This window comes from Photinus pyralis, unplaced genomic scaffold, assembly GCF_008802855.1.
Source record: "Photinus pyralis isolate 1611_PpyrPB1 unplaced genomic scaffold, Ppyr1.3 Ppyr1.4_LG7, whole genome shotgun sequence".
In the NCBI taxonomy this organism is placed as follows: Eukaryota; Metazoa; Arthropoda; class Insecta; order Coleoptera; family Lampyridae; genus Photinus; species Photinus pyralis.
This window is the reverse complement of record NW_022170738.1, coordinates 33,727,546-33,744,017: the sequence shown is the minus strand read 5'-3', so window position 1 is coordinate 33,744,017 and position 16,472 is coordinate 33,727,546. Positions and strand designations below refer to the sequence as shown.

The 16,472-nt window shown below is 36.8% G+C and overlaps 3 protein-coding genes across 5 annotated transcripts; 1 reads left to right on the top strand and 2 right to left on the bottom strand.

Annotated features, from left to right (window-relative positions):
- Positions 1 to 1,458: 1,458 nt before the first annotated feature.
- On the bottom strand, positions 1,459 to 2,897 carry LOC116176655 (probable E3 SUMO-protein ligase RNF212). The gene is made up of 6 exons (XM_031495376.1): positions 2,880 to 2,897; positions 2,533 to 2,784; positions 2,360 to 2,478; positions 2,165 to 2,311; positions 1,929 to 2,117; positions 1,459 to 1,816 (listed from the first exon to the last, which is right to left on the bottom strand). Exons 2-6 carry the CDS (start codon positions 2,642 to 2,644, stop codon positions 1,646 to 1,648), a joined length of 738 nt encoding a protein of 245 aa, XP_031351236.1. The 5' UTR covers positions 2,645 to 2,784; positions 2,880 to 2,897; the 3' UTR covers positions 1,459 to 1,645.
- Positions 2,898 to 3,733: 836 nt separating this feature from the next.
- Positions 3,734 to 5,237, bottom strand: LOC116176654 (probable E3 SUMO-protein ligase RNF212). 2 transcript variants are annotated; one of them, XM_031495375.1, is made up of 5 exons: positions 4,908 to 5,237; positions 4,735 to 4,856; positions 4,547 to 4,693; positions 4,288 to 4,503; positions 3,734 to 4,125 (listed from the first exon to the last, which is right to left on the bottom strand). In XM_031495375.1, exons 1-5 carry the CDS (start codon positions 5,017 to 5,019, stop codon positions 3,937 to 3,939), a joined length of 786 nt encoding a protein of 261 aa, XP_031351235.1. In that variant the 5' UTR covers positions 5,020 to 5,237; the 3' UTR covers positions 3,734 to 3,936. The 2 variants fall into 2 exon arrangements, with proteins under 2 accessions (XP_031351235.1, XP_031351234.1); XM_031495374.1 differs by having other exon boundaries at positions 4,276 to 4,503; positions 4,908 to 5,220.
- Positions 5,238 to 5,326: 89 nt separating this feature from the next.
- On the top strand, positions 5,327 to 15,018 carry LOC116176647 (inositol polyphosphate 5-phosphatase OCRL). 2 transcript variants are annotated; one of them, XM_031495359.1, is made up of 13 exons: positions 5,327 to 5,539; positions 5,605 to 5,785; positions 5,834 to 5,968; positions 6,013 to 6,113; positions 7,786 to 7,913; positions 7,969 to 8,139; positions 8,190 to 8,352; positions 12,169 to 12,341; positions 12,397 to 12,544; positions 12,589 to 13,075; positions 13,430 to 13,641; positions 13,694 to 13,865; positions 14,381 to 15,018. In XM_031495359.1, the coding sequence occupies exons 1-13, from the start codon at positions 5,465 to 5,467 to the stop codon at positions 14,755 to 14,757; spliced, it is 2,523 nt and encodes an 840-aa protein (XP_031351219.1). In that variant the 5' UTR covers positions 5,327 to 5,464; the 3' UTR covers positions 14,758 to 15,018. The 2 variants fall into 2 exon arrangements, with proteins under 2 accessions (XP_031351219.1, XP_031351220.1); XM_031495360.1 differs by lacking the exon at positions 5,327 to 5,539 and having other exon boundaries at positions 5,651 to 5,785; positions 5,877 to 5,968.
- Positions 15,019 to 16,472: the final 1,454 nt, after the last annotated feature.

Genomic DNA, 16,472 nt, shown 5'->3' with positions numbered 1-16,472 from the left:
GGTGGTGTCAAACGTACATGACGAGTACGAAACGAGGTGTGAAGGAAAATGAGTGGGAAATAAAGACACGGGTGGAAAGAAACATGAAAGAAGGCCGGCGTGACGAAAGGGGAAGTTTTTTGATAATTGTCGTAACTTCCTGAAATGTCATTCTAATGTGTTTGTCCTCTGATAATTAATAATTTAGTATTAATTCTGGAAGTGGATGAGATGGATACAAGGTGTACGTTTTCGACCGCCGTAGGACTGAAGTGGCAACAGTTTCAGCTACACCAAAGTCAAAATGTGGGGGCACGATTCTGGGAACGACACTAGTCCTTGTACGACAATGGAATGTGAAGAATGCGGAGGAGTGCATTGGTGGCGTGGATGAGGCTGTAAATGCCAACAGGCACATCAAGAGGACGAGACTGCCACCATGGTTAACATGTCGCCGTGCAATTTCCACGTTTCTCTCAGGACGAGGTCTGTGATTGGATTGCCTCACGCCCGAGGGAATTCTGGGAGCGAAACGAGGCAATGGAATTAGGTAAGCCACATTCATCAAGCGGTTATTGAAAATTTAATCAAGAGTTCCAAAGGAGCAGCGGAGCCGTTGAGGTCACTTACCATAATAGGTACTATCGTGTAAAGTTTATGAATCAATTAAAATTAAAACTATTATTATTCCATATTTACTATTTTTTGACAGTCGTTCTCGGTGAATTCGTACCGCCTATTAGTCCATGTCGTTCCCGTCCCCGTGCTAATTTCGGGATATCCTTTCGGAGTACCACCTTTACGCACCTTCAAATAAACCTATGTTCTAAATGTCTCTATCTGTCGCAGTTTCGAATGTAAAACCTAAATTCCATTTTTCCCCGTTCGCGTTCCCATGGGAATTTCGGGAAGTATTTTACTAAATAAGAAACCTTCGCGGCCATACGTTGAATCATTTCCCAAAGTTTTATTGCAATCGGATGAACGGCTTACAGATACACAAACATGCATTTTTATTTGTATAGCTATAAGCTATATAAAAATAGCAGGTCCTGTGTGACATCCTGCATCAAAGATCATCACTAGTCAGGCGAAATGTACAAATGCTAAATATTATATAACTTATAACTATATTTTCCAAAAAATTAGTGAAGATGAATGAACAAATTAAAGACATTGGTCCATATGAATAAAAGGGAGCATATACTTATACTTGCAAAATTCAAAGTATAAATACTCGTAAGTGCCCTTCACACTGGGCGACGTGACAGCGCTGCTTACCCGCACTGCTGAGCAGAGGGCCGGGACGCAGTGCAGAACTGCCGAGGAGCCCAGTGTGAAGTGGCACTTATGAGTATTTACTTTGAATTTTGCAAGTATAAGCATATGCTCCCTTTTATTCATAAATGGGCCATTGGCACATAATCACTACCTACTATAAGGGATTGCAAACACTTACAATGCACATTTAAATCTTCGTAAATTTCTGAAAGGATGAACTCAACTTTATTACATTTTTTCTACAGAATATTACATAAACAACACTACAATCTAAACAAAGATTAAAATAATTCTTAGTGGAGAATTAAGCTAAACAACGAAAAAAAAATTAATTCTGAATACAATTTTACTTAGAAGCAAATAAATTGGAACTCAGTGATTTTTCCTAAGAAGGTTTATCTTTAGAAGCTAAATTGAGCTGACTCATATACTTCATTAGCGAAGATCTTTGTTGTGAGACACTGGCCGAATTGGAAATTCTTCGATCATCAAATGAATCCTCGATGACATTCGCGCTCACTGACGATTGGGAAGGGATCATAAAGGAGCGACTGTCCTGAAAATAGGGGAAGCATTTAAGAGCAGGTGTTTACATCCTCTTAATCAAATATTTGGGGACCATCTGACCACATCTCGATGTCCCAGATATAAAAACATATGGGTCTTACCTCCAATGATGGATTAAACATGGGACTAACATTTTTGGAAGAATTATTCCAAGCAGTACTTGTTGGTTGTCCTGGTAGGGAAAATGCAACCGAACTCGGTCGTCTTGAGAAAATTGATGATATATCCGAATTTCCAGGGGAAAGTACACCTGCCATAGGCGAGCCCGCAGGCGCCGTTTTAACCATATTCTATAAACAGAATACCTATGTAAAATAGAAATAATTTAGTCGAATACCTGTATCACTAAACGAAGCATAGCATTTTCTTTTTTCATGCCCTGCAGTGTTTTATAGCATTTATACAATTTTTGTTTGACAAGTCTGTGTTTATCAGTTAAACTTTGTGTGATTAAATTCTTATTATAATCTTGGAAGGTAGAGACCTACAATAGCATTTTATGTAACAGAGGATCGGCTTACTACAACGGAACCTGTTTTGCTTGATCCAAAACATCGCAGATTGAGTTAAAAAATGGCTGCATTTCTGGTCCCAGATTAGTTAAAGGTTTTAGGTCGGTAGGTAGCTTGCATACTACGCACTTGGTCTTGTCTACAAGAAAACTGTTAGTAGCAGTAATCGACTTGGACTTTTTGCACACACTACCCGACTTTGCTACGCAACCTTCACATTGCAGATGACCGCAGGTTGTGAAGTAAAAAGGCACATTTGAATTGTCCGTGGACAGACACTTGTTGCAGATCACAAATTCGGCCATTTTTAGAAAATTCTCAAAAGTGGCTAAATTGAAAATTCGAAAGAATTTATTTTGTTGTGGTAAAGGAAATGGATCACAATCTTTTGAATTCCAGAAAGTCGGAAGAAAGCATTCCTAGTTAAAGTAAACTAATCCTATTCCTAATAAATCAAAGCATTATTTAACAATCAAGGAGAAATTGTTACAATGTTATTAAGAGATAAATTATATAAATATCATAATTTTCAAAACTTACAATTTGGGGTTGGTAGTACTGTCATTTGTCAGTAAATTTAACCTAACCTATAAATAAAATTAAAATGTGAATGTTACTCTTCATGTTACTGCATACTTCAACTGAAATTTAAGTCTGTAGGTAAGTATACCCATTACAATTTTGATCATTCTTTACTAATTATGTATACTTAGGATGGTGTTGCAATATGGATCGGTTGAATATCTACTGGACTTTTTCGTGTAAGTAGCAAACTCGCATTTCTATGTACTTTTGTGAAGATTTTTAGCATTGAATAAAATTGAACATTTTTTATTGTCGTTATTTATTTTACGACCATCTTGTAAACAGCCTTAAAGGTACCTAATGGCTCTTAATAATTGGATTTCATGTCGGCCACCAACGGGTCGTTGAATACCTCACCAAGAATGACTTCGTAACAGAGGTACTTTTAGGTAATTCAACAGTTCATACCAGTACTAAAACGTATTCCATAATGTTATATGAGCTGCAATTCTCCGATTTCCGCATATTTGTTGTAGTGTTGAATTTGCCCTACAAGACCATGTAATTTTCCATCGTGCTCTTAACAGGAGGATTTTATTGCACCAAAGATGAGTCACATCCTGTGTATTTCACCCTGCTTACCTGACCCATTGCTCCCAAAACTTGTTTTTAACTTGCCTCTCGAAGCCCACCACGTGCTACATATTTTGTTAATATTGTTATAATATGTTATGCATTCCATCATTATTAGTATTATCATTATTTTCTAATTAACCCTCTTATTTACTGTTACTGGAGGGTTCCAGATCTAGCTTTGGGTTTCTCATTTCTCAAATTAAGTGAAAAACAGTTGTGAAAACCATCAAAGGTCGTCCAAGTTTTTTTTTATTTCTATACCAATTATTACATCAGTTTATAAATAAAGATCAAATTATTCTTAATAAACAGTTACATTGAATAATATTTATAAATTGAATTTAAACAATTTATTCCTCAATCCAAATTAAAAAGAATTGTAGTAATAATGAACCTATTTGATTAAATTCTTTGACAGCTTCTTTGTTCAGAACCTCTAGCGAGGTTTATTTTTCGAATCTAACTTGAGGTGACGAGCCATGGGCATCATTACCACAGGTCTTGCAGGTAGTGGAGCCTTGACAGAATTGGGAATTCTTGGGATCGGCGTTCTTTGATCAAATGACTCCTCGATTGTGTTCTCTCCCATTGACGACTGGGAAGGTGTCATAAATGAATGACTGACCTGAAAACATCCAAGGATGTGATTTGAGTTGTGATACATTTAAAATTTGTATGCGCCTGTATTTTTAAGTCTGCAGAGGCACTAATCACAAAAGCCATATTTCACTATATCCCACATATAAAACTACCGATACTTAGATATTGGTATTACCTCAATTCTTACATTAGACATGGGAGGTCCATTACTCATGTGAGGCGCCTGTTTAGCCTTTGAAGAATTATTCCAGGGAGTGTTTACTTGTTGCCCCGGTCGAGAGAGTGCTGTACCACTCCGATGCTTGGGAAATATGGACGAAATTACCGAATTTCCCGGTGAAGGGAATATTGCTGGTACACCTGCAGTTGCGGGTGTGCTTGTGGGTAGGGTTTTAGCCAGATTCTATAAAGACGAGCTTATGAAATAGAATTTACTTACGTATTACCTGTATATGTAATCGCAGCTTTTCGTTTTCCTTTTTTGCGTCCTGCATAAGTTTGTAACATTTGTACACTTTTGTCTTCATAAGTTTGTACTTATCCGTTAGACTTTTTATAACTAGATTTTTGTTGAAATCTTGGAACTTGTTCACCTAGAAGAGCGTTTGTAACGAGAATCATTAACGGTAGCTACCTGTCTCGCTTTGTCGAAGAGATCGCCTACTGAACGAAAGAATGGCTGCAGTTCGGGTGCCAGATTATTATTTAAGGGGATTAAGTCCGAAGGTGAATTGCATACGACACATTTTGTCTTATCTGTAACAAAATTGTTACTAGTAAATCGGAAGAAGGTTCGCTAGTAATTACCCGATTTTGATATGCAAGGTTCACATTGCATATGACCACAGTTTGCCACGTAAAAAGCAACGTCTGGGTTGTATGTCGAGAAACACTTGTTGCAGTTTACAAATTCAGCCATTTTAGAACATTAATAACAAAATTGTAGAGTAGTTTGATAGCAATTTGAAATTAAAAAAAAAATTCTTCATGTTGGGGCACCTGCAACGGAAACTGCAAAATATTCAAATAAGTAAATTAGTTGGCGACACTGGCTAACCGTTCGCCTAACGATTGCAATAATTCTGTATTTTAACAATTTGCTTTTCATTTAATGCTATTTTCTTGGAATAAATAAGTTTATTATCAGCTTGATTAAAACTTAAAAGTATTTAATTTTCGGAAGTCAAATGGTTTTTAAAATGGCGGCAATGGCGCCAAATATTCGAATGACTTGAAGAGAGTCACGGTTAGCTTTAGATGATTATCGTAATTAACCTCCAAAATGATGTAATACAGATAAAAAAATGTCAAGAATAATGAATCATTTACGTAGTAAACATTTAAGCGTGTTTTGAAAACGAGATATGTTGTTACCTACTCACGAAAATGTTATTAGTATTGTACAAGCAAAATTTTCTTGTACAGAAATAGTTCGAACAGTATCCTTTACTAAACACCCATCTTCTCTGTGCAAATGTATTTTTTTTACATAATTCCAATTTAGCTACATTTAAACGCCTCGATAACTCAAAAGGGATGGGTTGATGAAAGCCGAATATTAGCATTAGTCGAACACGATTCCACTTTTGCGTTATTTATTATCATATCCGAGAAAGTGAAGCCAGAATCCTTCTCAGATTTAACCATCGAACGAGCAATACCCATCGATAAGCACTTCTCTTGTGGTAAGCTCTCTCTTATAAAACATACTCGCTTGTCAATGTCAATTGCAGATACAGATCCGATTCCTGAGAGTTACACGCATATTATTTTCAGCATCATTCATAAAAAGCTCAAATTGAATTTTGTTATTGAGATTGGTTTCGAAAGTTCCAATTTTGCGTCTGAAGTTATTCGATTAAAAGAAGGTAAGATGGTGGACGTGAGTGCGTGGCGTAATGTTTGTTTGCAGTTTCGTCGTTTAATGTAAACAACTTTAATTGGTTGGATAAGTATTCGTGTGGTGGGAGCCAAACTGAAATTGACGTGCAACAAGCCACGATGAATGATCAGGTAATAATAATTTAACAAGGGAGAAAGGTAAAGTATTAATAAACAAAATTATATCATTAACGGCCGGTTGCAGGAAAACGAATTATAATCAAAATCCTACATTATTTGCCAAATCTGAGTTTAAACAAGAATTTTGACATTTGATTGGCGGCCTACTGCAATATAAAGCCAATCAAATGACTTAATACCGGATTAAACAATAATCCTGGATTATTTTTTTTGTGCAATTGGTCGTAAGTACAATATAATTCAATTAATTCTGGTCTAAAATGTGTAAGGATTCCATTAAATCAATGAGATGAAAATAGGGTAAATCTTTGACATAATACTTCCATAATGTCAAATGTGATAGTAAGACAGACAGACAAAAAAGAATCTACTGTCAACACAGGATTATTTCTATAATGTCAAATGTGATAGTAAGACAGACAAAAAAGAATCTACTGTCAACACAGGATTATTTCTGATCTGTGTGTTAAGGTATTGCCATTGTATTATGGATACTAACTGACGAGTTGAATTATCCGCATATCTAGGCCTCTGTAACAGTACAGAATCTTTGTTTGTGGTAAATAATATGAATTGTACAGGGTGGTTCAAATTGGACACTTTCTTATTGAATCACCCTTTATTTTAAGAGAAAAAATCTCGAAAAAATGGACCTAGGTGTCTGGAGCTCTATCTCAAAGAGAAAATCACAAAGCAAGAAATTGTGATTTTAAGTAATCCTGCCATCTTGTGTTCGCCATGATGTCTGCAATAAAAATATTTTAATGTATAAAACACAATGTTGCAAATAATATTAAATATAAATATAACAAGTGATACATGAAAATTTAGGAAATTTTACGATTCTTTCAAAAACTTCCAACGTAGGGTGGTCCGTATGTGAAACTGTAGTTTAAGGTCGTATAAGAAAAACTAAACTCTGTATAGAAACTGTCGTTCGCGATGTAAAAAAGTGCTCTAAGATAGATTTTGCCTTAATTAAGTTTTGGGGAATTAAAGAAATCGACTAAGTTTGAGAAGCGCCCCCTAGCGGCCAAACTATTAAAGATAGCAGAATTCGGTTTGTCACAGTGATTTTCTCTTTAATATTGAGCTCCAGGGCGGTTCCATAAGAAAGTGTTAAAGTTTATTATAAATTTTACTAATCAAAACTTTATAAAAATTGAGAGCATTATAATTTTACCACTCGTTTTTTCCATAATATTAAAATGACTTACAGTTTTTAAAAAATAATCCAAATGATCTGGTCGTGAAAGATTTGCGATATTCAGGTGTACTTATAAAAAATGGCCAGATGTCCCTACATTTTAACACCCATTTTCACGTTTTACAATTAGACAAATCTAAATAAACAATTTACAAAACCGATAAATTACTAACAATTCTAAAAGGAAAAATAGGCATTACAAATTCATGTAGAATAAACCAATTCTGTGCTTATTCATAGCTTTACACTTAATAAAATTGAAATACTCTCATATACAGGATGTTCCATCATTATTTTTGGTGTTTAGACCGCAATAACTTCTGTATAACAATAAATACGTTTTAACCACGTGTATCTAATTAGTAATTACAATACAGTAGTCACTTAGTTCGAGTCGGAAAATAGTTGAGTATCAAGTACCTAATGAAAAACGTTTAATTCAATATGTCATTTTAGTCTCCAGATCTGCCAATTGTGCGCCAGAAAGTTGCTCAAGGCCACGGTATATCAGCCAATCGCGAATCTTTCCTTCGTTATCAGCTGTCGCTGAAGGAGCCGGAGTATACTCACTTGCAAGAATTCAGGTAATTTGCACGGGCTTGTTACGAGCCAGTGTTTCTCATGATGAACTTTTTTTAGTATTTTCGTTGGAACGTGGAACGTCAATGGACAGCCGCCCACTATTTCGTTAAAAAATTGGTTGAGCGTCGACCAGGAACCGCCCGACGTTTACGCGATAGGCTTTCAGGAGCTCGACCTGAGCAAGGAGGCTTTTTTGATGTTCGATACGCCTAGGGAGGCAGAGTGGAGGTAATTGCACTGGAGGGGTGCGCGCGCGACATGTTACAGTTTAATTGTAGAAAAGCAATAATGGACGCGATTCATCCGGACACGAAGTATAGATCGGTCGCTTACGTTAGGCTGGTTGGAATGCAACTTGAAGTCCTGGTCAACAACAGTCACTATAAGTATATCAGGAATGTCGCAATTGATACAGTTGGAACCGGAATTTTAGGGAAAATGGTATGTATGAGGCGCTGTAGTCGAAATAAATGGTTGAGATTAATTAAAAATTTGACAGAATTACCGTGTAATTTTATTAAAGTTGTACATGATTATTCGATGTTAGTGACAAAGCGCTCAAACTGTCCCTTGGTGTGAACTACAAACAATGTTGAAGTTATGCTGTATGTGGCAACATTGGTTTTTTTGAAAATGGAGTTATCATAAATATCCCTCCCCCTGATTTAATTTAATACACCTTTTTTCTGTCACACATACAACTCATAAAATTAAGTTTTTATACAACAAACTGGGTCCAGTTTTGACAATTGAATATTTGAATGTGTTTATTTTCCTTTAGAAATTTGATTGTCACTTGTTTAGGATGGTTGTGACTAACAAAATGGCTCCGTCCAGGCGTAAAATTGCGCGTGGAGCAGTTCAGTTGAAGCTGGACTGCGGTACTAAGGGTCCCCGGTTCGGGCTTGGATATTCGTAAATATATAGTGGGTTGAGTTGGTAGAGCAGCCTTGGCTGAAGCCACGCCTACTCAAAAATAAGGCAAAATAAATATTGCTCTGTGCCACAATTCTTTTACATAGATATTGCATTTATTTATATTGATAACATTATGCGAGACATTACTCAAATCGAGACTCACATGTATGTATGCATTATGAGAAAAAAACTAGTATATAACATTATAACTGGTAAGGTATACAGGGTGATTCACGTAGTCTGTTCGTTAGAAGTTTTTAAAAGTTGAAATAGAAACTTAGAATTTAGTTCACAGCCATAAACGAATGTCGAATTGAAATAAAATAATCTAAAGATGGCGCCGCTTCCGTAAATACCCGGAATTTGGCGCCATCTTGAAGTAAACTAATTTCAAGATGGCAGTTGGCGCCGTCTTGGTTTTTTGAAACAGAAACATTCTATTTTTTCTAAATGCGCCATTTTATTGACAATTCAACGGATTTAAGATTTTTTGAATTTTTCTTTAAAAATGTATTCAAAAATTCAAATGTCTTAAACCGTTCAAGATTAGTCGGTGCTTTTTGTTTATGATCGACTCCTTAAAGTCTAGGGAATTTTTTGAGTGATTGCTGAAATTCTTGAAAAAGTTTTCAGGGCTACTGCGATTTTTCAAAATTCAAACGCTTCAGTTTTTCAGTTCGCATAGTGGCTTAGCACTTATATTAATACCATGGATGAGGTACACAAGTAGACCTCACAAATCAAAAGTTTGGGCACTCCTGCTTTATAGAAAAACAATTTTTAGCGCATTTTTAAGAATTTAAAAAAATTGCGTTTTGTCCGTCCATCCGCCTGTCTGCCCGTCCCACTTCTGCAGTTTTTGAACTACTTTCAGGGGAATTGTCGTACAGTCCTGGAATTTTTTGCAATAAGTAGCCTATACCTTGAAGGTGTGCCAGACGGCCATCAAATCGTGGTTTCCCTTATTTACCCCTTGCACAAAAAATTTACTTTAAAAAAGTTACAATTGATTGCTCTTTAGTATTACCATTGTTTATTCATTTATAGCTGTTTCACCTAAGTGCTGCCACATCCTGTCGAATTGTGGTACTATCCGGTCTTTTTTGTGTACTCTAATTTAAGCAATCTCTTCCATGGCTGAGTTAATATTCCTTTACTTATTTTCACAGATCAAATTACATTTAAAGGTAAGGGCAAAAATCTATGTAGGCGGCTTTACATTACGTTAGCGATTATACGCATCCTTATCTGAGATGGAATGTTAAATCCTAATTTGTAAATCAACAAATTCAATGAATTTTTGTTTTGTTTAAGTAGCCCTTATGTACCTACTTATACAGGGTGGACATTTTTTCTGGAACATTGAATATACCTTCAAAGAAGTTTTGTATGGCATTCACAATTACCCATCTAATTTGTGGTACGTGGCGTTATTTTTTAATGCCAACTTTTCCACAGCTATAATCGAATATTGCAAATTGAAATAAAATAATATCAAGATGACGCCGCTTCTGTAAATACTGGAAGGTGGCGCCATCTTGGTTGTTTAAAATAGAAACGTGCCATTTTCTATTTTTTCTAAACGCCCCATTTTATTCTGAATTCAGCACATTTAAGATTTCCGTACTTATTTTATGAACTATTATGACGAAACGATTGCTTCCAAACCCTACCACACCTAATAAACAAATAAGAATTTTTCTTTAAAAAAATGCCAATAACTCAAAAACTACCGGATATAGGCATACAGAATGCTAATAAGAGTTGCCCTAAAATTAAAATCTACATTCATTTCTGGTATCAGAAATAGTAGTTGCAATAGCACATTTTTTTGTTATTGAGATGTGCTAAAAAATGTTGGTTATATTGTTCTAAAAATTTTAAGCGTCTGCATTACTATAATCCAGTTTTGGATCTGGGCCAATTCATGTAGTCCCCCCTTTTTAGCGCAACAATGTACCAATTTTTTTTGTATCTACTGTGCCTCAATGGTGCTGAATTGTGCATTAATGGTTACGGTTTGTGCTTTTTTGGTTTTAGAAATAGTTCAAAAAAACCAAATAGGGGTAAGTGACCGCTGAGCCCTCCCTCCCTCTAAAATTGTGTTTGTATATAAAATATTTCCAAAAAATGAGATGAGGTATTTTTCCCAAAAATTTGCCAACCTCACATAAAAGTTGAATTCCAATTCCGAACCAAAGAGGCGAAATCCACCCTTGCAGTTAAAAAAAAATTATTTACCACTCGCGCAATGATTTAAACAAATTTTGAATTTTTGAACACCTCTGGGCACGAATATCAAATTTGGCATGAGGAATAATCTGGGTCGCAACATTCACAAAATTGTTTATTGACAAATAAAATAATATTTATTTGAGAGAGAGGATTCTCAAATGGTGGAAAGAAAAATCCTAATTTAGCAGCTTTGAAATAAACTGCGAGCCTGTTGTTTTCTTATCGGCACGCGCTTATCTTGAAACTAATTAAATTTCACCTTATCAATTTTCTTTGAATGTCCGTAACACATGGAAGGATGGAACTAACACCTTTGATGTAGGTTTTTAAGTAACTGCCACAAATGTTGGTAGCTGGAAATTTTTGAACGTGAAAGTAACCGTGTGGCGCAGTGGAGTTGAAGCTCGACTATGGTACCGGGGGTCTTTGGTTCGAATCCTGGTTCGGTACAAAACTTTTAACGCTTCACTAATAAATTCTGAACTACCTACTCACATTTTAAGTTGTAAAAATATGGAATTCGCCACTCAGCAGTGTGTGGAGAAACAGTCTGCAGGAATTAGGCGATTTAATTATTCAAAAACCTTTCGGAACCAGTTAGAAACAAACTGCAAAACAATTAAGGTTTTTCGAGAAACCCCATGTGCTTGACTCATCTGCTTTGGGCGCGGGAGGGACACTTAGTTTGTTTACCTTCTTACAACCTGAAACATCCCCAAAGTCTCCTGACAGTATATCATTATGGTTTGAAAAACACGTAGGAAGAAGAGGAGACCATGCTGTACAGGAATTTTTAATGGATCAAGTCAAACTTCACTAAAGATCTAGACATCCCGTCTGCCTTGTGCTAAATAACACCGACTGCAAACTGTTATTACCAGAGGTTTCTAATGAACACTATGTACATGGGAAGGGCAGATACGATATCCTTCCACTGTAACCGCATTAATCTTCATTTTATCTCTATAACAAAAATAGAACGTTTGAAATACAGGAAGCACATTCATTTTCCTTGTTTATAAGTCGCAAACCGCACTTTTTGTTGTTTGGCATCTTTTTCAACTCTGAAAATGAACACGGAAAATGTGAGTTTTCGTATTGCAGGGTAACAAAGGGGGTGTAGCGGTTCGATTGGAGTTACACAATACTTCCCTGTGTTTTGTCAACGCACATCTCGCCGCAGGCGTGGAAGAAGTCGAAAGAAGAAATCAAGATTATAATGATATTAATCAGAGAGCAAACTTTCGACGGCATCCGTACACCATTAAAGAGCATGAGTAAGTGCCCGTCGCTTTATCTGTTGTGGTGTATATAACCGCGGACCAATTTCAGTCAGGTTTACTGGCTAGGTGACTTAAATTATCGAATCACGGAGCAGAGCGCTTTTCAAGTGAAAAAGTACTTGGCAAGCGACGACTTGGCGTCCGTGCTTCTCGCCGATCAACTCAATCAACAGAAAGATCTAAGCAAAGTGCTACAGGTAACATTTCTCCGCTAGATGGTGAGAAATAACACGTTTTTTAGGATTACACCGAGGGCGATATCACTTTTCAGCCCACTTACAAGTTCGACTTAAATTCGGACGTGTACGATACCAGCGAGAAGGCGCGGGCTCCGGCTTGGACCGATAGGATTTTGTGGAAAGGCAAAGGGATACACCAACTGGCGTATCGTAGTCATATGGATTTAAAAATAAGCGATCACAAGCCAGTGAGCGCTTTGTTCAAGTCAGAAATTTGCGTCGTCGATCAGAATAAGTACAGAAAGGTTCACGAGGAGGTGCTGAAAAAGATGGATAAGTTAGAAAACGAATTCTTGCCACAAGTTACTGTGGATCAGAGCGAGGTTATTTTTGACACGGTGAAGTTTCGCGAACCACAACATAGGGAGATTATTATCGCCAATACCGGGCAGGTTCTTGCTGAATTTGAGTTTATCAAAAAATTGGATGACGTTAGCTACTGCAAAGAGTGGCTAAGCATAACGCCGTTCTCGGGCTGTATCAAACCAGGTATTGTACTTATACGCTATTCATTTTAAGAAGGTAGCGGTAGAAAGCATAGGGACAGTTTGACCTTCACTGTGATTGGTTAAAACACGAGTCAGTATTACCCTGAAATATAAAACGAGTGACGAATTCTGTCTTTTAAAAGTTTCAGTTACGAACTAAACAGTCGAATTGTCATTAGCTGTCATTTTCAAAGATCCAAGCGTGATATCGTTTGATTTATATGTATATTTTTCAAATTTTGTGCCGTTTTATATTTTTCCTGTGTGTGTCGATCTTCAAACACAGCGCCATCTACTACCTTCATATAATGAATGGAGAATAGTCTTAGCAGGTGAATCATCATGTTCTTTGTAGGAGAGAAATGCGATTTGCGGCTCATTGTAAATCTAGAGCAGCCACTGGAAAGCATATACGATATTTTGGTGTTACATTTAATTGGAGGGAAAGACATGTTCATCACAGTATCAGGGGAGTGTCAGAGATCCTGTTTTACTACATCAATTGCCACACTGAGTCGAGCTCCAGTTCCGTTACTGCAACTTACGCCGGACCAATTCAAACATGCTGTACTAACCTTGTACCTATTGATTTTCCCTGCGCGTAATTTTCAAGTTTTAGGAAAATCAACAAAGCTCCATCCTGTATTCGATACCAAGAGAGCTATGGCTTTTAGTTGACCATTTGTACAGGAACGGTCTTAAAACCCGCGAATTGTTTGAGAGTACCGCCCTGCACGAGGAAATTATCCGAATTCGCGATTGGTTAGATCTGGGATCCATGGATCCGATACGTATCCTTTAAATTGGATTTATATTATAGTAGAATGGAGATACTTCCACTCCTCCAGAATGTACCACCAATCAGAGAACAGATATTAAACAATGATGAGTGTGATGAATACATCTGCATCACGTTCGTGATAGGTTTAGTCTCTCAAGGGCCGCCGTGGGGGATGTGGACATTGTTGTCCTCGGTTTAGTTTCATCCGATTCCCTTGTGTTTTAGTTCGTTGCCACCACACTAGAGCCATGTTACGTACATCCAATGGAATGGGTAATTTTTGGCTTTAGTCTCCACTTTCTCTACAGGTGCATAGTATCCCTGATAGCCTTTTTCGTTATTCCAGGTACTTGATTTTGTTCCCCAATGAGATAGGTGGATTTTATTTGAATTTAACTAACCAATCGTAGCCATTTATAACGTGGAATGTGTTGTATTTACATATGTGATTTATTATTTGTGTGTATCCCAGAGGGTGGAGGGGGTGTCTCTAGTTATCACCATATAATCCTTAACGAATTTCAGCTGGAAGCATTCACGCGGTCGCAGAAGCTCTCCTTTTGTTCCTCTCCTACACGAGGGATCCAATAATTCCATATCACTTACACGACACCTGCATAGCGGCGGCGTCGAATTACCAAAATTGCAAACAGATAGTCATGCAGAAAATGTCCGACCTGGATCGTAACGTCTTTTTGTACCTGTGCATGTTTTTGCAGGAGCTCCTAAAGTATTCCAACGAAAACGGCACGGATCCGAAAACTTTGGCGACGATCTTCGGCGATATTTTACTGCGTGACCCAATCCGTAATTCACGCCCGCAAGCCAACAGAGGCAAAGCCAGCTTTATTTATCATTTTCTAATTAATGATCAAAGTAGTTTAATTATGCCATGCAAGTGATTTTCACTAAGTATTATTTAAGTTATTTTTGTTGTTCATTGTAAATAGTATTTATTATGTATTTATGAGTGTGTCTACTACTGCGGGGGAAAGCGTGTTAGAAATGTGTGCTTGTACGATTGACGTTTATAGTAGCCAAACAAAAGACCTCACATGTATTTCACAAATGTATCGTGTGTAGCAATGGCAAAATGGCCGAGCAACCTTATTGCATTTATGTACAATTCCATACATCATAAAGAAACAATATTCATAAAACAATGTTTCGAATTATTTCCCCTGAAAAGTTGTTTTTTCCAAACGCTTCATGGCAATCAATTTTCTCATCGCCAGTTATTCCTGTGCTAGTGGACATTATAAATTGTCCAATTGGGAAGGAATAGTAAGATGAGAACTTGTGTTTGCAACGTTCCTCTGCATCCTTGACGACTACAGCTTCTCCGAAGTACCATAAGTCACGCCACAAACGTTTTCCACTTATGCGGCTATTTTCATGATGGTAGGGCTGTGATAACCCAACTCACCAGAGTGCTATTCCTTACCCATGTGACAGTCTTGCACTTTCAGACCATCTGAATACACCAAATCAAAAGTTTTCAGACTTTCTGGTGGTGCAAAAGCCTTGGTTTGCATTTTCCAACTCATGCTGGAAGACCACTTCCTCAGTCCCTCCATCCGAGTCCGTAACTACTCCTACAGATTTTTTAGTGTTCTTTTTGTATTCGGTATCTTATAGGCTATAGCTCTGGCACCTCGACCAAGAAAAATCTTGACGACTAATGTGCGCGTGCGCAATGTCATCTTTCTTATTTATGGATATTTTTTTGACATTTTAACCACATCACATTGTAAAAATCATATGTGCGCATGCGCAGAACTATTTATAGATATTTTGTCGAAATTTTAACCAAAGTTTCTTCCAATAAGTAAAGACAAGCATATATATCGTATTATTCTAAAAATTAGATGTACGCATGGGCGAACTGTCGGCTTTCTTATTTAAAGACATATTTTTTTGAAATTTTAACCAAAGATTTTTCTAGTAAAGATAAGCATATCGTACAATGTCAAAATCAGATGTGCGCATGCGCAGAGTCGTATTTGTAGATATTTTTTGAAATGTTAACCAATGATTTTTGTAGTAGGTAAACGTATCGAATATTTTAAACACCAGATGTGCGCATGCGCAGACTGCGGAATTCTAAGTTTCTTATTTATAAGAATATTTATGCTCCAACTTATTTTGTTTTGTACACATAAATAGATCGTTACATGACCTTTCGGGAGGTACTGATCAATTCATGGAAAATGCGCTACAGTACTCGCCTTGAAGGCGATAACCATTTTTTTTTTGTGAAGGCGTGAAAATCTTTTATACACAAAACGCCTTCGATCTATTAGCACAAGGTAATTGTAGAATCCTCCTTCCGATGCAGGTTGTCCTACCCACTAAAACCACTCCTTGGCCTAGGCAGGAACTGTTTTCCACTTCCTTCTGCCAGGAAAGGGCGTATATTTTGTACTAATTTAAATTCATGAATGTATGTCTAATTTAATTTGTAATTTTTATTATTATTTTTCTTTAATTTATATGTCACCACTAACCACGTCAGTTGATAATTTAAATCCTTTCTTTTTAACTACTCTCTTGTGTTTGTCCGTAATTGGTTGTTAACTGTTGGGTAATAAAATTATTATATTCGAAACTAACCTCT